This window comes from Cnephaeus nilssonii (assembly GCF_951640355.1).
Source record: "Cnephaeus nilssonii genome assembly, chromosome: 7".
In the NCBI taxonomy this organism is placed as follows: Eukaryota; Metazoa; Chordata; class Mammalia; order Chiroptera; family Vespertilionidae; genus Cnephaeus; species Cnephaeus nilssonii.
In genome coordinates, this window is record NC_137078.1 from 35,329,730 (window position 1) to 35,353,647 (window position 23,918).

At 40.2% G+C, this 23,918-nt stretch overlaps 1 protein-coding gene and 1 pseudogene across 2 annotated transcripts in view; one reads left to right on the forward strand and one right to left on the reverse strand.

Annotated features, from left to right (window-relative positions):
- Nucleotides 1–7,468, reverse strand: part of LOC307102838 (high mobility group protein B1-like) — a 29,737-nt pseudogene extending 22,269 nt beyond the window's left edge. The window contains exon 1 of the transcript in view: nt 7,291–7,468. The product of the transcript in view is annotated as a high mobility group protein B1-like (transcript). The remainder of the gene's footprint in view (nt 1–7,290) is intronic.
- ZNF644 (zinc finger protein 644) overlaps nt 1–23,918 on the forward strand; it is a 136,138-nt gene that overhangs the window by 28,960 nt on the left and 83,260 nt on the right. The window contains 1 exon segment of the mRNA XM_079777005.1: nt 15,327–15,387. Within this exon segment, the coding sequence (XP_079633131.1) occupies nt 15,344–15,387 (44 nt within the window). The 5' untranslated portion in view covers nt 15,327–15,343.

The following is a 23,918-nucleotide window of genomic DNA, read 5'->3' on the forward strand; positions in this document are numbered from 1 at the left end:
GTGGTTACCTTTACCATGCTCTTTATTTTTTCAAGTGGAGATGAGTTACTATCTAGTGTTTTTTTATTTCAGCCATGTTGAAGGGACACTCTTGTGTATTTCTTATATATCAGGTCTGCTGGCAATCAATTACCTTATTTTGCTTATTTTTGTTTCTCTGTGAATGTTTTACTTTTTCTTTTATTTTTGAAAAGTAGTTACAGATTCTTGGTTGACAGTTGTATCTCCCCCCTGCCCTCCCCCCCCCCCCCCCCCCCGCCCCGTACTTTGAATATGTCTTCCCATTGCCTTCTGGCCCCCATGGTTTGTGATGAGAAATTAATTTAATTATATTTAGGATCTCTACATGTGACAAGTTCTTTATCTTTGGCTTCTTTCAGGCTTCTCCTTTTCTTTTTTACAGTTGATTATGGTATGTCTAGGTGTGGGTCTCTTTGAGTTTATCCTCCTTGTAGTTTCTTGAGTTTTTTGGTGTTTAGATGATTGTTTTTCATTAAATTTGGGGGAATTTTTAGTTATTTATTCAACTTTTTTTCTCTCTCTCTCCCATTATGTGTATGTTTTGATATGTTTAGTGGAGTCCTTAAGGTACCTTTTGTTTTTTCCATCTGTTTTTTTTTTTCTTTTTCTGTTTCTCAGTGGATAATCTCAATTGACCTATCTTCAACTTTTCTGATTCTTTCTCTTGCTGGTTCAGATCTGCTGCTGAAACCTTGAAGTGAATTTTTCATTTTAGTTATTGTACTTTTCAACTCCAGAATTTTTTTTTCCCATGATTTCTCTTTATTGGTATTTTCTACTTGTTAGACATTAATCTCATACTTTTCTTTCGTTCTTTAGACATGAATTTCCTTTAGTTCTTTGAATATGTATAAAATAGCTGATTTTAAAACTTTGTCTAGTGAGTTCAATGTTTGGGTTTCCTCAGGGACAGTTCCTATTGACAGTTTTTTTTACTTGAGTATGAGCCATACTTTTTAAAAAATGTCTTCTTTATTTTATCGAAAACTATACATATGAAATAATGTGGCAGGCCTGACAATCAGATATTCACCACTCCCCAGTGTTTGTCATTGTTAGTTTGTTGTTGTTTGTTTAGTGTTTTTTTTCTGAATTCTGTAAATCTATATTCTTTGTTGTGTGTGGCCCTACAGTGTCTCTACTCAATTAACTTAGTGGTCAGCTAATTATTGGACAGAGGTTTCCTTAAATGCGTGGGACCACCAGTAAGTCTCCCAGTCTTTGTTGGGGTACAACTTCAGCACTCAGCCAGGAAGTTTGTAACTTGCCTTACTCTTTACTTCCTGCTTGTGTAGAACTTCCAGGTTAGCCAGAGGCAAGCACTTAGGGCCTTTGTAGGTCTTTCCTGAGCATGTGTACAGCCCTGGACATGTGCAGAGCCCTGTGCTATGTGTGACCATCTAGATTTTTAAGTATATATTGGAGCTTTTCTAAGTCCTCAGTTTTTATGTTTTTTGGTTAGCTTATTGTTTGCCTCAACTGTTATCCACTGCCTTGGTCAGCCACAATATTAAACAATTGCCTCTGATTGTTTTTGTCATACTTTATGCACTGACTGAGCTCTGTGTCAGGTTGAATTAGGATAGATTTGAGAGTTGGGTCTTCCAGGATACCACTAAATTTGTCAAATAATGACAATACTTGGGGAATGCGGTAGTGAAAGAGCTCTCACCCTCTTCTGCCCATCTTAGGTGGCTGCTAGGCTACTGGTTTTCATGAGGCTTATGGAATGTTGGCTTTTTCCCTAGTTAAACAATGATTTTATTGCTTGAGTACATAGACATTTTATGCAATCAGGGCAAAGGCTATGGATGACTCGTATTTCCAGTTGAGAAGGGAGAACTCGTTTGGTCTTATAATATCAAGCCCCAACCAGTGAATATGGCTCTCTATCAGAATCAGATGGAATTTAGTATCCTTAACGTTTCTGTTCCTCTCAAGATGCTTTGAACAGCAACAGCTTTCTTAAATGGTAGAGATCCTAAGGAAGATCAGGAGCAAGTCCTTTGGACTTAAGAATTCTCAAGATTTTATTGCCTGTCACAAAACATACTTGTGCAACACCATGTGAGTCAATATCACACAGATTTGTGAGGGAGGCAGGTCCTTCTTTGCCAGTTTGTACATCTACTCCTTCATGTCCTAAGATGGGAACTTCAGCCAGGTGGGAATGCTGTGACAGTAGGGAAGAACCTACAGGGACAAGCGCTTCCGAGGACAGGAGCATGCATTCAACTCACGATGGCTGTCAGGCAGTGAAAAAGAGAGCATCAGTTGGGAACACTGCAGGAAGCCACCCAGCATGCTGGAGGTCAGATGTTGGCTTTCAAAATTATTGTGGATCTGGGGTGGGAGGATGGGAATAGGGCAAAATAATATGCCACAAAGTTTGCTGGTCTTATCAAGATTTAGCCATCTTTCTTAATAAATTCTTCCCAGGTTGCTGCAAGCCTTTGGTTAATTTTTAGAGTTTGGAAAAGTTGACTGTTTTTGCCAGTTGTTGGTTTAATGAAGGAAATGATTTTTGAATGTTCTTATTTTGCTATTTTTGCTGATGTCTTACTGTTAAGTATGTAGTTTGCAAATATTTTTTCAAATCTGTCACTTATTAAGCCTCTTAACAGTGTCTTTCACAGAGTAAAAGATTTTTATTTGATGAAATCTTGTCAAATATTTTCTTTTCTGGATCATCCTTTTGGTGTTGTTTCAAAGAACCCTTTTTCTAGCTCTAGATCCTAATGATTTTTCTCTTCTACAAGGTTAATAGTTTTACAATTTACATTTAAACTTATAATCTATTTTGAATTAATATTGATATAGTGTGTGAGATTTAGGTCACAATCCCCCCCCCCCCCCCCCCATGTATAGCCAGTTGCTCCTGCAACCAAATGTTGAAAAGACTTTGTTCATTGAATTGCTTTTGCACTTTTGTGAAAAAAATCAGTTAGCCATCCTCATGTGGGGGAGTTATATAATTTGGGGAAGTTACAGCAGGATATAAGAGTTAAGTAGTTTTCACATATTAGATCCAAAATGAAGCAACCAGATCCAAAATGAAGAATTAAAATACTGCTACAGAAGTACTGTTTAGAATGGGGGGCGGGGTGCTATCTTGCATTATAAGCTTCATTTGCTTTTTAGAATATGCATTTATATAACTTTAAAATCAAAACAAAATACTGTAATGCCAGCGCCTTAGGATAAAATTCAAGCCTTAAATGTTTAGTTTTACTTTTGAAACATTTTTTACTGTGGGAAAAATATTCAAATAATGCATGGAAAAATATACAACTTAAGTATTCAAAAGTACATACCTGCTTAATCACATCCTAATTAAGAATTAAAACCTTGCCAGATCCCTCACTCTTTCCCTTCCCAGTCACACCTCCTTCCTTAGTAGAAACTACCATCCTATCTTTTATAGTAGTCCTTTTTTTGCTTTCTATTTTTACCATTTAAAAATACATTTTTGAACTGTATATATTTTTCTTGTTAATGAAAGTTATATAAATGGATCCTACTTCCAGCATTCTTTGTGATTCATCTCTATTATTGCATATATTATTGTAGTTCATTCATTATCATTGCTATACATTATGTTATTTCAATATCCCACTATTTATTTATTATTGATGGAAATTTGGGATGTTAACACTTTTATGAATAACTAGAGGCCCAGTGCATGGAATTCTTTCCCAGGGGTGGGGGGGAATGTGTGTCCCTCAGCCCAGCCTGCACCCTCTCCAATCTGGGACCCATTGAGGGATGTCCTACTGCCCATTTAGGGCAGTCCTCTTACAATTGAGGACTGCTGGCTCCCAATAGCTCACTTGCCTGCCTGCCTGATTGCCCCTAACCGCTTCTGCCTGCCAGCCTGATCAACCCCTAACCACTCCCTTGCCAACCTGATAGACGCCTAACTACTCCGCTGCTGGCCCAATTGCCCCCACCTTCCCTCCCCTGCTAGCCCAGTAACCCCTAACTGCCCTCCCCTGCAGGCCTGGTCCCCCCCAACTGCCCTCCCCTGCAGGCCTGATTGCCCCCAACTGCCCTCCCTTGCAGGCCTGGTCCCTCCCAACTGCCCTCCTCTGCTGTCCTGATCGCTCCCAATTGCCCTCTCCTGCAGGCCTGGTCCCCTCCAACTGCCCTCCCCTGAAGTCTTGGTCCCCCCCCCACAACTGCCCTCCCCTGCAGGGCTGGTCCCTTCTGACTGCCCTCCCCTGTTGGCCTGATTGCCCCCAACACCCTCCCCTGCAGGCCTGGTCACCCCTAACTGCCTTCTCCTGCAGGCCTGATCCCCCCCAACTGCCCTCCCCTGCAGGACTGGTCCCTCCCAACTGCCCTCCTCTGCCGGCCTGGTCACCCCTAACTGCCTTCTCCTGCAGGCCTGGTCCCCCCCAACTGCTCTCCCCTGCAGGACTGGTCCCTCCCAACTGCCCTTCTCTGCCGGCCTGGTCACCCCTAACTGCCCTCCCCTGAAGGCCTGATCACCCCCAACTGCCCTCCCTTACAGGCCTGGTCCCTCCCAACTGCCCTCCCCTGCAGGCCTGGGTCCCCCCCAACTGCCCTCCCCTGCAGTCCCGGTCACCCCTAACTGCCCTCCCCTGCTGGCCTGATCGCCCACAACTGCTCTCCCCTGCCAGCCATCTTGTGGCGGCCATCTTGTGTCCACATGGGGGCAGACATCTTTGACCACATGGGGGCGGCCATCTTGTGTGTTGGAGTGATGGTCAATTTGCATATTACTCTTTTATTAGATAGGATGCTGCTGTGCATTTTCTTGTACCTGTCTCCTAGTGCACAGTTATATTCAGTAAATACATACTAATGTGGTTAGAGTGGATCTATGATAGATTTTCGGCCATACTCAGATTTTTCCCCCAAAGTGTTTGTAACAGTTTATAATCTCATAAACAAAGTTCTTTTTGCACTTCATCTTTACCAACACTTTGTATTGTTAATTTTACTTTTAGCCATTCTAGAGGGTGTGTAATGCTACCTCATAGTTTTTTATCTTTTTTATTTTTCATTTTCCTGTTTTGAAATGTGGTTGTACTTTTTTGTTTTTATTAGCCAGGTGTTGTAAATATTTTGTGTGTATTTGAAAAGAATGTGTACTCTGCAGTTTTTTTGGGTGCAATATTTATATGTATTTGTTAAGTCAGTTTTGTTAACCATGCTAAAAACTTCGACATCCCTACTAATTTAATTTCTGCATGTTCAATTTAGAGAGGTTTGTTAACTTTTTCTATTGCTATTATGGATTTGTCTTTCCTGTGTTGCTATCAATTGTTTTACAAATATATATGAATCCATGATATTGGGGCACACAAATTTAGAATTGTTCTTTGTTTCTGATGAGTTGAATCTTTTATCATTATCTCTGGTAATGCTTTTTGCTTTGAAGTCTACATTGATTGATAATATCATAGCAGTGCCAGCCCTATTATAACTAGAGTTTGTGATTCCTTTTTTCCCCCAAACTTTTATTTAAAATCTTTCTGTGCATTTATGCTTTAGAGCTATTTGATGTATACACCATACCATTTTACTTTCAATTCCATCTAACACTCCTTGTCTTTTAATTATAGCATAAAGTTTGTTTAGATTTCATATAATTACTGATGTATTGATGTTTACATTTGATCTTAGGTGTTTTCTATTTATTCTGACTTTGTGTTCTTTTTCTCACCTTTCTTGCCATCTTTTGGATTGAATATTTTTATTCTCACCTTCCCCCACCTTTTTTAAAACATTGTTTTGTCTATGGCCTGAAGTCTGATTTTTGTTTATCGAAAAATATCCTTTTTTTTCACCTTTATTTTTGAAGGATAGATATAGAAGATGTTGTTCCAACACCTCCATTATTTTCTGATAAGTCAGCCATTACCTGTATTATCATTTCCCATATGTAAACTCTTCTCTGGAGGCTCTCAAGGTTTTCTCTTTGGCCTGTAGCAGCTTGAATATGATATGTATATAGAACTGGTTCTTTGTGTTTTTTTCTGCTTGGGTTTGTTAAGATTCTTGGATCTGTAAGTTAATGTTATCTACCAAGTTTGGGATGCTTTTGACTATTACTTCTTCAACAAAAATTATTTTGTACCTTTTTTTGCTCCTCTTTCATTCTGTATCTATGTTGAGTGTGTTATATCTATATTGGACTACCTGAGATTGTCCTACTGGTCTCCGAGGCTGTTAAATTTTCTCCAGTCATTTCACTTTGTTTTTTGGATTGGATAGTTTTATTGCCCTTTGTCAAGCTTCCCAGTTCTTTCTTCTGCCTTATGGTGATTTTAAATTTTATGTAAAAGCTTTTTATTTTTTATATAGAGTTTCTACCAATACTTAGAATGTTTTCTTTTAATTTTAATGATAGAATGCTTTAAACTCCTTATATGCTAACTACAACAGCCAGGGTACTCAAAATCAATATCTAGTGATGCTTTTTCCCCCTCTGAGTATGAATCAAGTTTTCTGTGTTTTTTTTGTTTGTTTGTTTGTTTGTTTGTTTGTTTTGCATATCATGTAACTTTTGTTTGAAAACTGGACATTGTGAATATGTTTTGGTGACTCTGGATTGTTACTGTTCCTCTAAGAATTATTGGGTGAAGTTTAGTGTCAGATTTTGAATCTTTCTCTGTGGTTTTCTTGTTTCTAGGGATTCTTATTACCAACTATTCTGCTGGGTGTGGGTTCTTTCTTTTGACACTTCAGACTTGTAGGGCTTCAGCTATCTGCTGCCCTAATTGTGCACAGCTGTGGAATGTACCCTTTTGAAAAAGCATCAAATTCAGTACAGCTCTATTTTTCAATGTAGTTTTTTTCCCCCCCTCTGGCCTTTGCCAACTTTTCTGCTTTTAATGTCTTTAGTTCTTCCCTGTGCATACATAGTTTATTAGTCATCCAATGATTTGGGCAGTTTATACTGAGAATTTTTGTTTCACTCCTCTGCTTCTCTTGCTGCCATGCTCTCTCCATTTAAATTTTCAGCTGCTTTTCCAGGCCTAAACTCTTTGCGCTAAACTCTTGAGTCCTATGGTGATACTATCTTTTTGCATAGATAGTTTTTGTTTGCTTTTGCCATACCTGGGGTCTCCAGCAGTTTGGGGTTATCTTAATTAAATTTTAAGGATTGGGATTTTTTAAAATTTGGCCATCTAGATGTCTTCAGGTAAGGCTGCAGTACATGCAAGGACTTGTTTAGTTCTGACTCACTAGAGTTAAGTCCTTTGGGATCTCAACTCAAGCATTTAGTATGATTCCCACCATACTGAACCTTGGACTCCCCTTTTAGTTCCCCTTGCTCTACAACAATGTGAGAAGTAATGATCAGTTTCTCAGCTGTCTCATCTGGATTGGCAAATAACTCCAAGGCAAAAGCATCCGTGGGTACTGGGTTTATATCTGTAGGTTTCCATCTTGTCTTGGATCTTTGCCTGGTCATTCTTTACTGTTGTATTAGCTCCTTGATGTCTTCAAATTGATGATTTTTAATATTTTGTTTAGATTCTCTAGTATGTCTCAGTAGATGGAATATTGCCTATTGATAAATATTGCCTATTCTGCTATTAAATTATTTCAGGAGTGCCTAGATCAGTGGGTGCATATGATATCATTAGGATAATGTCTCTGTTTCTTGGGTTGGATTTTGTATGTGGTGGCTTCATTCCTAAATATGTTATCTTCATGAGGTAGCAAAAAGATAGCCAGCCACTGGGTGCTCTTGACTTATATCATTCTTGTAGGTGTTATTTCCACTGAAGAGTGTACCTTTTCCAGTGCTTGAAAAAAACCTGAGAAGGATTCCAAATGTCTCTCTTTGAACCATACTCCTATGCATAAACAAATAAAAGGTACTCCTCTGAACAGCCTGGGTGTCACCTGCTCATGCCTTGATTCAGGGGCCTAGAATTGGCACAACTTTAACAGTTGAGTAAGAATGTTACCTTGCCCAGTTGGTGTGGTTCAGTGGTTGAGCATCGACCTATAAATCAAATAATAACTCTCTAGGGCTAAGAATAATTTTAATATGGTATCTTTAAGATAGAGTTGTTGTGTTAGCTACTGCTGTGTAACAAATTACTTTAAAACTTGGTAGTTTGAAACCAACATTAGAACAGTAAGTCTATGAGCCAGCTAGGCAGTATTTCTGATCTTCATTGGGCTCATTTTTGAGTGTACATTCAGTAGCCAACCAGAAAGGTGGCTCTGCCCCTTGTGGCTGGGTTCTTTAGGATGGCCTGGGATGGTATATCTGACTGTCCTCTCCTCCTCCAGTAGGTTAGAGAGGGCTTGTTCTCATGATGGCGGGGTTCCAAGAGGACAAGTATGCATGGTCTCCTGGGACTTAGCTCAGAACTGGCGAACTGACATCTGCTTTATTCTACTGGTTGGGTTTCCTTATAAGGTCAAGCCCAGAGTTAAACTTTGGGGAAAAAGACTCCACCTCTTGATGGGAGAAACTGCGAAGCCTCCTTGCCAAATGAGTGGATAAGGAGTGCTGCAGAATTGAGGCTGTTTTTGCAGATAGACTTTGGGGCTCAAGCTGTGTAATTAATTTTTACTGTGTATTTAGTTCTAGGTTGAGCTTTGTTATATTTCAGTAGGAATTGTGCTTGAGAATTGAACTTGGGGCAAATATAAATTAAATACATCAATCTGTTCAGTATCCAGATGACTCTAGTTATACTTGTTTCATTGGATGTGTCTGATAGGATTTTGGAAGCATAGAATTGCCAGTTGTAGGGTAATTGTAGTACCAGTTACAGATGTAGAAAGATGATCATTTGTATCTTTACTCTTTGGGTTATAAACGAGTGTTCTTTTTTGTGTTCATTATTATCATTCTAACTTGCTTAATTTGAGAATTTGACTTTATTTTTTCTTCTAGTTTAATATTTTCATATTGTGGTTTTAAAAAACAGATTTATTAAAGTATAATTACATAGTAAATTACAAATTTTAGAGTGTATAGTTTGAACAGATTTGACATCTATATAAACCCATCAGTAGTTGCCTGTCTAATATCTGAAAACTATCATTTCATATATGTTTCTGGTTTCTAAGGTAGAGACAACCTCAATTCCTGTTATTTTATCTTGCCCTTGTATTAATTTCTCCTCTTGATATTTTTAAAATTGTGGTAAAATATATAACATTAACCATTTTTAAGTGTACAGTTCAGTGGTAAGTATGTTTACATTGTTGTGAAACAGGTCTCTGGAACTTTTTATCTTTCAAAGATGAAACTTTTTACCCACTAATTAAAAATTAAACACTAATTTTTTTCCTTTCTACTTTATTTTTCTCTGATTTTTGACCACTTTAGATATTTATGTCAGTGAATTCATACAGTATTTGTCCTTTTGTGATTGGCTTATTTCACTTAATATAATGTCCCCAAGGTTCATCCATCTATATATATATAAAAGCCTAAGTGACCATCCAACCGTGATGTGCACTGACCACTAGGGGAAGATGCTGGATTGTGGAGCTGTGGTGACTTGGCAGCTGTGGTTCTTGGGTGATGCACCTAGAACCAGAGAGAAGGGAGCCTGATTTCGGGGTTCATCACCTGAGAACCGCCCTCTTGCAATCCAGGACCCCTTGGGGGATGTCAGAGAGCCAGTTTTGGCCTGATTCCTGCAGGCAGGGCAGAGGGGCCCCACCGGTGCATGAATCCATGCACCGGGCCTCTAGTAATGTAATACGTTAACAGGATTTGCTTCTCTTTTTTTTTTTTTTTGGTTAATCCTCAACTGAGGATATTTTTTTCATTGATTTTTTAGAAAGAGTGGTAGGGAGGGAAGGGAAGAGAAGATAGAAAGAGAAACATTGAAAAAATGGGCAAAGGATCTAAATAGACACTTTTTTAAAAAAAGAGGACATACAGAAGGCCCAGAGACATATGAAAACATTCTCAAAGTCACTAATAACCCGAGAGATGCAAATCAAAACAATAATGAGATACCATCTCACACGTGTCAGAATGGCTATCATCAACAAATCAACAAATGACAAGTGCTGGCGAGGATGTGGAGAAAAAGAAACCCTCTTGCACTGCTGGTGGGAATGCAGACTGGTGCAGCCACTGTGGAAGACAGTATGGAGTTTCCTCAAAAAGTTAAAAATGGAACTCCCATTTGACCCAGTGATCCCACTTCTAGGACTATATCCCAAGAAACCAGAAACACCAATCACCAGAAACACTGTTCATAACAGCTCAATTTACAATAGCTAAGATTTGGAAACAACCTAAGTGCCCATCAGCAGATGAGTGGATTAAAAAACTGTGGTACATCTACACAATGGAATACCCTGCCACAATAAAAAAGAAGAAACTTTTACCATTTGCAACAGCATGGCTGAAACTGGAGAGCATTATGCTAAGTGAAATAAGCTAGTTGGAGAAAGATAAATATCACATGATCTCACTCATATGTGGGGATATAATGATCAACATAATCTATGTAATAAAAGAGTAACATGCTAATTGATCGTTCCTTCGCGACACCCACCAGCCAATCAGGAGTGAGTATGCAAATTAACCCAACAAAGATGGTGGGTTAATTTGCATACACAGGCACCCAGTGGCCGGTCAGGATGCTTGCTTTGTCGCCATGGTGACAACATAGGCGTTTCTCACTGCCCCAGCCACTCCGGGCCTCTGGGCAGCGTGGGAAGGAGAAAAGGTGGCTCCGGGCAGAGCGAAGTCAGAAAGGTGGTTCCGGTTCGGAGCAAAGGCTGTGCCGGCAGCCAGGGTAAGGAAGGCCCATTATGCACAAATCTTGGTGCATCGGGCGTCTAGTTTGATTAGTAAGAATAGATCCAGAGACAAATGGTAGGGGAGGGAGGGTGGTTAGAGAGCAACCAAAGGACTTGTATGCATGCTTATTAGCATAACCAATGGACACAAACACTGGGGCGGTGGCGGCTTGCCCAGGGTGGGAATGGCTGGGGGTGGGGCTGGGGTCAATTGGAAGAAAAGGAGACATGTAAAACTTTAGAAAATAAAAAGAAAGAAAGAAAGAACGAGAGAGAGAAAGAAAGAAAGAAAGAAAGAAAGAAAGAAAGAAAGAAAGAAAGAAAGAAAGAAAGAAAGAAAGAAAGAAAAACATTGATGTGAGAAGCACATATCAACTGGTTGCCTTCTGCACTCAACCCAGCTGGGGCAGGAAATTGAACACACAACCCAGGCACGTGCCCTTGATCAGGAATTGAATCCACGACCCTTTGGTGTACAGGCCGACACTCTAACCACTGAGCACACTGGTCAGTGCATAATATTCCATTGTATGTATATACCACATTTCCTTTATGCATTCACCTGCCAGTGGACATTCAAGTTGCTTCCATGTCTTGGCTATTGTGAATAATGCTGCAGTGAGCTTGGGTGTGTAAATATCTTGGAGATCCTACTTTGAATTCTTTTGCATTCATAGCCAGACTGGGATTGCAGGATCATATGGTAATTCTATTTTTAATTTTTTGAGAAACTTCCATAAGGTAATGTCTGCACCATTTACATTCCCACCAACAATGTACAAGAGTTCCAATTCTCTGCATCCTTGTCGACATTGTGATTTTCTGTTCTTTGGATTGTGGCCATCTTATTGGATGTGAAATAATTTCTTATTTTGATTTTGATTTATGTTTCTCTTATGATTAAGAAATTTGGACATCTTTTCATATACTTGTTGGGTATTTGTATATCTATTTTGGATATTTGTGTAGTCAAATCCTTTACCCATTTTTTGATATTTTTTTTAATGTTGGGTGTTAGATGTTCTTTCTGTATTTTGGATATTAACCCCTTATCAAATATGTGATTTGCAAAAATTATTCTCCACTTCTGTAGATTGCCTTTTTCCTCTGTTGATTGTTTCCTTTGATGTGCAGAAGATTTTGGTAGGGATTGCATTGAACCTTAGATCACTTTGGGTAGTATGGACATTTTAACACTGTTACAATGTTTCAGTTCATGAACATGGGATGTCTCTATTTATTTGTCTCTTTGATTTGTTTTAGTAATGTTTTGTAATTTTTTTCATGTATAAGTCTTTTCCTTCTTTGTTAAGTCTGTCCCAAGTATTATATTATTTCTTATGCTTTTTAAATGAGATTGTTTTCATTATTTTGTTTTTCAGTTTGATCATTTTTAGTATATAGAAACAACTCATTTTCATATGCTGATTTTATATCCCACAATTTTGCTAATCATTTACTGATTTTAACAGTTGTTTTTAAAAATCTGTAGAATTTTCTATCTAAAAGACCATGTTATCAGCAAACAGATAATTTTGTTTCTTCCTTTCCAATTTGGATGCCTTTTATTTCTTTTTCTGATTTATTTGCTCTGGCTAGTACTTTAAGTACTGTGTTGGAAAGAAGTAGTATGTATAAGTGGGCATCTGATCTTCTTGATCTTAGAGAAAACATTTTCAGCCTTTCATAATTAAGTATGATGTTATCTGTGGGTTTTTCACATATGGCTTTGATTATGTTGAGGTAGTTTCCTTCTATTCTTAGTTTGTTGATTGTCTCTGTTATGCTTTTTCAGCATCAGCTGAGATTATTGTGATTTCTGTCCTTCATTCTGTTATGGTGTATTACATTGATTGATTTTTATTTGTTGAGCCATCTTGCCTTCTAGGAATAAATCCAACTTGATCATCCTAATATATAAAAAGCCCGGGGCCGTCACAACCGAAACAACCGGACGGACGACCGAACAGCAGGCTGTGTGGGGCGACAAGGCCAGCAGGGGGGTTAGTGAGGGACGACCGAATGACTGAACAGCAGGCTGTGTGGGGTGACCAGGCCGGCAGGGGTGGCAGTTGGCCAAGACCAGGCCAGCAGGGGGGGGCAGTTGGGGACAACCAGGCTGGCAGGGGGCCAGTTGGGGGCAACCATGCCAGCAGGGGGGGCAGTGAGGGGCGACCAAGCCAGTAGGGGGGGCAGTTATGGGCGATCAGGCTGGCAGAGAGGGGCTGTTGGGGGTGACCAGGCTGGCAAGGAGGGGGGAGATGGGGTTGACCAGGCCAGCAGGGGGGGGGGCAATAAGGGGTGATCAGGCCAGCAGACGGGGGGGAAGTTAGGGGCAACCATGCCGGTAGAGGGGAGCAGTTGGGGGCGACCAGGCCGGCAGGGGGGGCAGTTAGGGGTGATCAGGCTTGCGGGGGGGGGGGGCAGTTAGGGGCAATCAGGCAGACAGACAGGTGAGCAGTTAGGAGCCAGTGGTCCCAGATTGTGAGAGGAATGTCCAACTGCCAGTTTAAGCCCGATCCCCGTGAATGGGCCTAAACCAGCAGTTGGACATCCCCCAAAAGGTCCCAGATTGGGGGCTGAAGGGACCCCCGCCCCACTGTGCACAAATTTCGTGCATCTGGCCTCTAGTTATGATATAATTCTCTTAATGTGCTGTTGAACTTGGTTTGCTGAGGATATTTTTTTCTCAATATTCATCAGTCATACTGGATTAGGGTCCACACTTACGATCTCATTTGAACCTCAGTTATGTCCTTAAAGGCCCTGTCTTCAAATATACAGTCACATTGTGTGTTAGGGCTTCACAATATGCATTTTATAGGGACACAATTAAGTCCATAACAGCTTTTATGTAGTGGTTCTAATTTATTTCCTAGAGAACCTACCATACTCAGTATATTAGTTTTTGATGACTGGTCTAACAGATTACCACAGACTAGATAGATGGCTTAAAACAACATAAACTTATTTTCCCATAGTTCCGGAAGTCAGAAGTTTGAAATCAGTGTCACTGGGCAGAAATTAAGGTGTCAGCAGGGTTATTCTCTCTCTGAAGGCTCTAGAAAGAATTCGTCCCTTTCCAATAAAAGATTTTACTTGGCTGATTTTTGCCAATCATATTTTCACTTAGACAGAAGTGATGTGAATTTTTTCCCTCCGATCTTTGAAAATGTAACTTTAATTCAGCCTGAATTTTACTTGTTTTTCTTCTATATTCCTATGTACATTTTAGGATACAACACAAAATTTCTGTAGTCAGTCTACATTGTTATGCTTTTATAATGTGCTCATCCAGTGAAAATGCTAAAGTGAGATAAATGAATTTTTGTCCACATTGTAGTTCAGAAAATACACAAGTAAACCAATAGGGTTGATACAGAACTGTTACTAGTTGCAATAGCAGTTGAGAAACACAGCTATACATAGCTGAGGAAATTAAAGAAGGATATGTCAGGGTGACTGGGCTAATTATTTGAAAAACTAGTAAAAAGGTATTAGCGAAGTTGAAGAAAGATAGTAGGTATAGTTCACCATGTGAAAAGGTATGAAAGCTGAGAGCATGAGGGCTGTTCTGAGAGTTGAAGAATTTGGTATAGTAGAAGCATGGGGTAAAAGTGAGAGTAAAAATTAGGGATAGATAGAGATGAGGTCATTGATGGTACTATTGAAGGACTTGAAGCATAGATATGACATCTGCAAAAGGATTACTTTTATAGTTTTGGAAAGGATGAATTTGAGAAGATAGTCTGGAAATAGAACAGTTATAGTAATCTAGGTATGAATGGCAATAGGTATGCTGGTGCCGTTTTTTGAGAGTAAGAATTCAGACCAGTTACAAGTCTGTTTCAAGCAGGGGAAAGACATGTTTAGAGTTCAGAGTAGGATATACTACTGAGTCTTAAGAATTTATAGAATGTGATAAAATTAGAGATAAGTAGATTTTTTACAAGTAAATTTTCAGTGGAGTGTTGGGGTGAAGGTTACATTATACTAGATTAAATTGAGGAAGTAGGAGAGTATCAGTATATGCTATTCTCTGTAATGATTCCTGGTATTTATTAAAGTACTGAATCAGTGTTAGCCATTATTATAGCTACTATTAGTATATACTTTTATGTATCTTACTCTGTATTTTCTTCTTCAACTATTTGGCATTTTTTTGATATGTACATAATAGCATTAGGTAAACATTGATCTAGATAGTATGTTTTATGAACAAATTCTGATTTTAATTATAGCTATTGACATACTATTAAAGTTATTACAACAAATTTTGTAAAATGTTTTGTAAAATGTTTTGAACTAGAAACTATTTCTCATTTAAATAGATTATTTTTCTAAAAATATAATGGGACTTAGCAAGTTTCATGAAGGTTAAAATACTCATGTTTTAGTTGAACAGTTTTTCAGATAGATATCTTACCAAGAAAAATTTTGATTTGCAGTTTTTAATTTAAAAGCATTGTGTGTCATAGATGTAATTATTCATATCTGGAACAGAAAACTAAATGATGGTTTTACCTGTATTCTTTCAGGTTTGATTTAATTTTGAATGAGATTGTTCCTGCAGCAAGATGTTAATAAGACAAAATCTAGGTAAGTAGAAGACTACTTTTTTAAAATAGTACATACCAAACTAGGAATAATACAAAAAAAATTTTTTTAAGTGCCTTCTAGTCCAGAATCAATGAGTTTTTTAATGAAATCCTGAAATATAAAGAATTGACTTTTTGATGCACTTGATCCAATTGATTTGGTGGGAGAAAAATATAACTATCAAATTGTGAAACTGAATAATTTCATCTTTTATGTTGAGTTTTATAACTTAGGTGTGCAGTTTCCAATGACTATAAAACAAGTTAGAAAATCAGATTCAATAAAAGGTTTATTAGGTTGCTTCACTGTTCTTTTCTTGTAGATTATAGTACTTGAGTAGTCTTTGCTTTTGCAAACTTTACTTTCTTATTTCCGTTAATAAAGTACTTCACAAATTGGTTAAATTATCCAAATTGTGATTTTTTAACATAATATTCAGAATTGTAAATGAATGGTTTAATATTTTTCTTGTGGGAATCTCTGCTTTTTAAATTTAGCATTCTGATTTGCTTTTATTTTTTTTAAGACTGTTGACTTTCAAAAAATTGAATTTTGGCCTTGTACTTTTGGTCTGGTATCTGAAAGAACGCTTTTTAATAATACAAACTGTTGAAATGTTAAAAAATAGACATTTACTTAATGTCTATTTGTTAAGTGTATATGGTTTCAAGATATAAATTAAGAATACTTTGATAAAATTACATTAACTTGATCTTTCTCTAATCTGACAGATGATTCAGCTGTCAGAAACTTGCTGATTTCAAAGTTTAAAAAAAAAAAAGCCTGTTATGAGAAGTGCTATAATACAGTAATGTGCAGTTAAATATTGTATTCTCAATAAGTGGTTTAGACATAATTTAAGCAGTTTCCTTTTTATTGCTGTTATATAATAACTAGAGGCCCGGTGCACGAAATTGGTGCACTGGGGGGGGGGTCCCCCCCGCAGCCCAGCCTGCACCCTCTCGCAGTCCGGGAGCCCTCGGGGGATGTCCAGAGGGAGCAGGCCTAAGCTTGCAGTCGGACATCCTTAGCGCTGCCGCAGAGGCGGGAGAGGCTCCCACCACTGCCACTGCGCCCACCAACCGTGAGCCCGGCTTCTGGCGCACTGACCATCGGGGCAGCTCCTGCATTGAGCGTCTGCCCCTTGATGGTCAGTGCGTGTCATAGCTACTGGTTATTCTGCCTTCACCCAATTTGCATATTAGGGCTTTATTATCTACACTAATAAAAGGGAAAGATGCAAATTGACCATACCTTTGTGACACCCACCAGCCAATCAGGAGTGAGTATGCAAATTAACCCAACAAAGATGGTGGGTTAATTTGCATACGCAGGCGCCCAGTGGCTGGGGGGCGGGACGCTTGTGTCGTCGCCGTGGCGTTTCACACTGCACCAGCCCTTCTGGGCTCTGGGCAGCGTGGGAAGGCGGAAAGGCGGCTCCAGGCTGGAGCAAAGGCTGTGCCGGCAGCCAGGGGTAAGGAAGCCCCATTCTGCACGAATCTTTGTGCATCGGGCGTCTAGTATAGGATAATAGTAATGGTAGTTTGAAGAGTATTTATTGTCTGTATATTGTATTAAGTGATCCTTGTGCCTTATTAATCTTTATATTACCTCCTATGAGATAGGTAACTGCAGTGTAGAAAATATTTATTTTTTGGTTAATAGGGAGCTATTTCTTTTTATTTAGGAAATGCATTTTATTTTGTTAGCATGCATTATAAGGAACATTTGCCTGCATATCTTCCCGAAGGAGAGAAGCTTCTGTATTTAAGGTCTTACAGGGATTTTGTTTGCTAGTTGAATATACAAGGTTTATTAGAACCTTTATTCTGATTTCTTGTAAGTTAGGTATTACTCAAAGGATGATACTAGTTTAGTTTACTCTGAACTTATCCCACCCCAATTATATAGCAGTTTTCTTTTTATATTAAGTTCTAATGTATGTATGGTAAAATATGGAAACTTTAAAGTACAGAGCTGAATGAGTTTTTACATATGTGTTTATATATATAACCACCATCCAGATCAAGATGCAGAATATTTTTATTGTCCCAGAAAGTTCTTGCTCTTCCCTTCCAAATCCAATAGCCTTTCTCCCTGAGGTAAGCATCATTCTGAATTCTGTCAGCACAGCTTAGTTTTGCTTGAACTTTGTGTATATAAAATTATATATTCTGTATTCTCTTGTTTCTATTTTTCATTGAACATAATGCTTTTGAGATTCCTCTATGTTGTTGTATCAGTAGTTCATTTTTTTTAATGTTGAGTAATATTCTGTATAAAAATACTATAAATTTTTTATGCACTGTCTATAATTTTTTTATTGGATTCTGAGTGCCAACATTCTACACTGCTTTCCTTCCTCTAGTTTTCCCTTCATTTTCCTCATCACCTGCACAATGAAATGTAAGCTTTATAATGTGGTATACAATGTTATCACTGTAGCTGTTTCAGAATGCCTAGTAGTATCTGAGTAAACAAAATATGATGTTTTATATTCTTAGTTTTAGTCCTAAGTATATGTTGTCAGTCTTCTCCAACCACTTGCCTCCCCAATTGTCAATGTCCCTTCCTCCTCATCAGCTTATCTCCTGAAATAGTCCATCTCAAGCGTCATTTTGTTTTTGAGCCAGACCTGGCCATACCACAATAGTCGGTTTTCTTTACTAGACTGTGAGCTCTTTGAAGGTAGATACCTTCCATGTCTTATTTATCTCAGCACAGTACTTAGTGAATGTTTGTTAAACATAGAACAGTGAAAAGATATCTCTCAGACAAATAGAGATTCAGAATATTTGCTGGAATAAGATGGGGGCTTTAGCACTTCAGTTGCTGTTGAGCTGTATGAAGGAGCCTATGAGAGCAATATAGAGGGAGTGTTATAGACATTTTAGAAAGACAAATAAAATATCCCCTGTTTTCTTTCAGTCTAGTTGGAATAAAATAGCTAATCATTATTGATCTTGATTACTCTTTCCAAATGAAGGCATTAATCCATGTTATGGAAATTGGAGTGTTTGTTAACTAAAGTATTTATACTATTTATTTCTTTTGTACTAGTTTGTAATAATTATTTCTCTAAAATTTTAAAAAGATGTGTTAGACTAATAGAAGTAGAAGATTAGGAAGATTGGTCACTTCTGTAAGAAGTAAAGAAAACTTTCCCTCATTTTCCTCAGGGTAAAAACTGTTGGAGTGGAGGAAGAAATTGAATTATAGTCTGGGATTGTGATAACATTTTCATTTCCTATAGCTTAGGACACTTGCTGCTTGCTGAAAAGTATTTTTTAAAAGTGTGTTTTATCATTGTAGATCTGTAATATACATAAATAATATATATTTTTTACTTTTTATCAAACTTATTGGTGTGACATCTATCTAATAATAGAGTAGTATGCAAATCATCACTCCGCTACACTCACAAGCCACGCACACCAGCCACGCCCACCATTCAATCTGAGTGAGTATGCAATTAAACTGAAAACATGGCGGCAGCCCCGCCCCCCAGCCTCTCCAGGTCTCTGGGAGTTGGAGAAGTCAGGCGCCAGCGCCTGAGGCTGGGTGCGGCCGGGAGAGGAAGAAGCTGCCCACCCCATGATCCCAGGCTGCAGCCAGCCTCAGAAGCCTCAGGTCCGCCCGCCCAACACGTCCTGGGGAGACGGAGAAACTGGGCCCCAGCGCCTGAGGCTGGCTGCAGCCACGGAGACCAAGAAGCTGCCCGTCCCATGATCCCAGGCTGCAGCCAGCCTCAGAAGCCTCAGGTCCGCCTGCCCAACGTCCTGGGGAGACGGAGAAACCGGGCCCCAGCACCTGAGGCTGGCTGCAGCCACGGAGACCAAGAAGCTGCCTGCCCCGTGATCTCAGGCCTCAGCCAGCTGGAGAAGCGGTTCACCCCACGTCCTGGGGGAGACAAGAAACCAGGTGCCAGTGCCTGAGGCTGGCTGCAGCCCGGGAGATGAAGAAGCCGCCTGCCCTGTGATCCCAGGCTGCAGCCAGCAGCAGAACCCTCAGGTCCGCCTGCCCCACCTCCTGGGGGAGACTGAGAAACCCAGCCTCAGCGCCTGAGGCTGGCTGCGACCTGGGAGATGAAGAAGCCGCCTGCCCCGTGATCCCAAGCCGCAGCCAGCTGGAGAAGCCGCCCTCCCCACGTCCTGGGGGAGACAAGAAACCGGGTGCCAGTACCTGAGGGTGGATGCGATCTGGGAGATGAAGAAGCCACTTGCCCTATGATCCCAGGCTACAGCCAGCTGGAGAAGCTGCCCACCCCATGTCCACCCGCCCCACATCCTGGGAGAGATGGAGAAGCCGGCACCAGTACCTGAGGCTGGCTGCAGCCGGGAGATGGAGAAGTCACCCACCCTGCGGTCCCGGGCACCAGTACCTGAGGCTGGCTGCAGCCCGGGAGATGGAGAAGCCGCCCACCCTGCGGTCCCGGGCACCAGTACCTGTGGCTGGCTGTGGCCTGGGAGACAGAGAAGCCGCCCACCCTGCGGTCCTGGGCATCAGTAACTGCGGCTGGCTGTGGCCTGGGAGACAGAGAAGCCGCCCACCCTGCAGTCCTGGGCACCAGCACCTGCGGCTGGCTGTGGCCTGGGAGACAGAGAAGCCACCCACCCTGCAGTCCTGGGCACCAGCACCTGCGGCTGGCTGTGGCCTGGGAGACAGAGAAGCCACCCACCCTGCGGACCTGGGCACCAGTAACTGTGGCTGGCTGTGGCCTGGGAGACAGAGAAGCCACTCACCCTGTGGTCCAGGTGCCAGCACCTGCAGCTGGCTACAGCATGGTAGATGGAGAATCCGCCCACCCTGCAGTCCCGGGCACCAGCACCTGTGGCTGGCTGTGGCCTGAGAGACAAAGAAGCCGCCCACCCTGCAGTCCTGGGCGCCAGCACTTGCAGCTGCAGCACAGGCGAAGCCCCCTGTCCACCATCCCCTAAGGCTGCAGCCAGCCTGGGCGCCTATGGCTGACCAGAGGGAGAGAAGCCCGGATCCTGGGTGCCTGTGGTCAGCTGGAGGAGGGAATCCTGGGTACCAGGTGTGGGCCGAGGCAGAGGTAGTTAGGGGCAATCAAGCCAGCAGGGGAGCAGTTAGGGACAATCAGGCTGGTAGGCAGAAGCAGTTAGGGGCAATCAGGCAGGCAGGTGAGCGGTTAGGAGCCAGCAGTTCTGAATTGTGAGAGGGATGTCCAACTGCTGGTTATCCCATGAGGGGTCCCAGATTGGAGAGGGTGCAGGCCAGGCTGAGGGACACACTCCCCGCTGCCCCCCCCCCGTGCACGAATTTCGTGCACCGGGCCTCTAGTTGGTTAATAAAATTTCATAGGTTTTAGGCTTATCCTCCATAATAATAGACAAATATGCAAATTGACCGTACCTTCGCTATGCCCACGATTGGCCAGGAGGCGCGGGGGGGCGGGACTCGGGGTGGCCGGGGTAGCTGATTGGGCCGACAGGACGCTGAGCTGCGTCGCCAGCAGTGGCACGAGCTCAGCGTCTGGGCCATGTCTGTGCTGCAGCACAGAAGGGGCCTCTGGGGCCGCGAGCTGACGTCCCGCCGCACGGACCATCAAAAGCGGGGGAGCTGAGTGCCTGTCCGCTCAGGCACTCAGCTCCCCCGCAATCGAAAGCAAAAGTGTGGGAGCTGGGTGCCTGTCCACTCAGGCAGCAGGCCTTTCAGAAGCCTCTGCCACGCCGGAGGCTTCTGAAAGGCCTGGTGCACCAGCGATCGAAAGGAAAGCGTGGGAGCTGGGTGCCTGTCCACTCAGGCACCAGGCCTTTCAGAAGCCTCCGGCGCCTGGTGCACCAGCGGACAGGCACCCAGCTCCCCTGTGATCGAAAGCGAAAGCGTGTAGGGCACCCTACACGTGCATGATTCAATCATGCACTGGGTCTCTAGTAGTTCTATAATACATTGTCTGTATATTGTATTGTCTGTTCACCACCCCAAGTCAAGTCTTCTTCCATCACCATTTATCTCTCCCTATATTTTCTTAAGAAATGAAACTTTATAAAACTTTAAAGCATTTTGCACTAGTTTTCTTCCATATTTGAAATTTGGCTAGTTGGGTTGGCTATCGTAGTCAGCTGGGGAGTTTTTATGCCTGAAGCTTGATTGCCTTCTAGCAAGTCCAAAGCGAGGAGAGGTTCTTTCCCACTGGGATCAATTTGTTGCTTTTCCTCTCTGCAGCTTCTGCCATAAAGGTTGAACACAGACTTGGATGTTGACCCCATCTCATGCTTTTCTTCTGTCTCTCTACAAGGGTTTTCTTAGATACAGATTCTTATTGAATGTAGGACCTCAGTTATTTCTTTTATTTCATCCTGGAAGTTAAGTGTGTTTAGTTTTTTTTGTTGATAAATTTTGAGTATTCAGAGAAATTTAATCTTGTGATTACTTGACTTAGTGTCTTTATAAGATTTCAGACTAGTCCGTTCCCCTCCCCCAGAGGCTGATAGGTATATTTGAATTTCAGACTCTTCCTCTTCATTTTGTGCTTGAATATTTTAGTCAACTGCTGCTAAGCTTTTCCAATTTGCAGAATTCCTAACTCCAAGGATTTGAAGTTCTTCATGAAAGTGTGTCTTTTTAAGGTTAATTTTCTTAATTTCCAAATTAACCTCACTGTGTTTCACTTTAGTAGCACTATAGATGTGTTTTCCTTTGTTGTAATGTGAAAAAACACACCTTTTAATTAATAAGATTATTTGTTTTTCACTCTTGATGACATTGTACAGTGTACATTTGACTGTTTTCAAATATATTGCCAAGCAACATTCAGTATTTTCAAAATTGTATTTTAAAATAAAAGTCATATATCCTTATATGTGTGAGCCAATAGTATAGAAATGTTTAAAATTAATAAGTAAAACTCTCTTTTCTCCCAGCACTGTGCTCCCCATATGTTATCAAAAATAGCTTGTATGTATTGTGCATCTTTCTCTTTCCATTTAGCAATATATCTTGGACATTTTTTCATATATACATTACATATAATACAACTGTTTAGATACTTGGGTAAATCTCAGTGTTTTTTTGCTTGTATAAGCAATACTTTAATAAATAGTCTTAACTATATATCATTGGGATTGTGTGAAAATGTCTGTATGGTAATTTGTAGTAATGGGTTGCTGGGTCCCTGTATATGTCCTTTAATTTATGATATATATTGCAAAATTGCAATGAGATTGTACCATAACATTCTTATTAACAGTTTTTGAGAATATCTGTTTCCCCACACTGTGCTAAATGTTAATTTGTGGTTTAATTCTTGTCAGTCTAATCAGTGAAAAGTATATTTATTTGTGAATTTCTTTAATTGTGATATTTTTCAAAGGTTTGACATGTCACCTTCATTTTATTATTAAATCCATAAATTAACATACTTTCATGGTTTAAGTACTGCATTTAGTTTTTAATATTGAATAACTAGATTTTAATAAAAGCTAGATATTCTGATATGTGAGCAAATAGCCTTCTTTGTTCCCTTCATATTTATTTAGGATAAATACTTCCTAATAATGAATTTCTTTATAATTGCCACAAACAAATGTTAGCATAACATGTACGTAAATAGAAAGAAAATAAAAGCCATTACTAAGTATTAGGTTTATTAAATCTGGACTAACAGCATGCCACTCAAACTCTCAGAGTATCAGGTTGTTTCTTGCAACCTGAGCATTAAGAAAACTTTCCTTCTTTGTGGTTATGCTTTTGTTGTCTTTAACATGTATGATAAGCTATAATTATTTGTCTGAGATAACTTTAAAGACTATGAACTCCTTTTTCCAAATTCTTTAATTCTAGAAATTATTAAATTTAAGAATTGAAAAAAGAACTGAGAAAAATCCTTAACACATAATAGTTTTCTCTGAGTTATTTTTAAGGATTAAGATACTGCCTCTTTGGGGCTTATTTTTTGTACAGTATTTCTCAGTGTGATGCCTTTATGCCTGGGTATGTTTGTATTTATCTTGGTTTCATCTCTTAAAACTCAACCTTGGTTTTACTGTGCTGTTTTATTTATTGAAAGGGTTAAGTAGGCTGCTTTAGTATGTTTTTAAGCCAAGTGGTCAATCTATTTTTCCAAGGAAAATTTCATCTGTGCCTGTATTTATTATAAAAATTTCAACCCAAATCTGAAGTGGTTTTCAACTTCACTATTAAAGATTAATTAAGTGGCAAATGTCATTCTAATATGTGAGCAGGAGACTATAAAACTGTCCTGTCAAACGAAAAAATTTTGCCTTTGCTTTAGGTTGAACTTTTAATGGTAGGTCTAAACTGTAAATAAAGGTGCTAAATAAGGCATTGAGTAAGGCTTTATTGAAATCGGATGTCTAGGGCACTATGCTACATGTTAAGTATTCATAGCTAATTAGAATTCTTAGTGCCATATAATGAATTATGTTATAAGTTATAAGTTATGAACAGAATGCTGTCAGGTGTAAAGAGAAATATAGTAGGACTAAGGAGGGAATTTTGAAAGAAGAGATCAGGAAAGGCTTCATAGAAGGAAGGTGATGTTTCAGTTG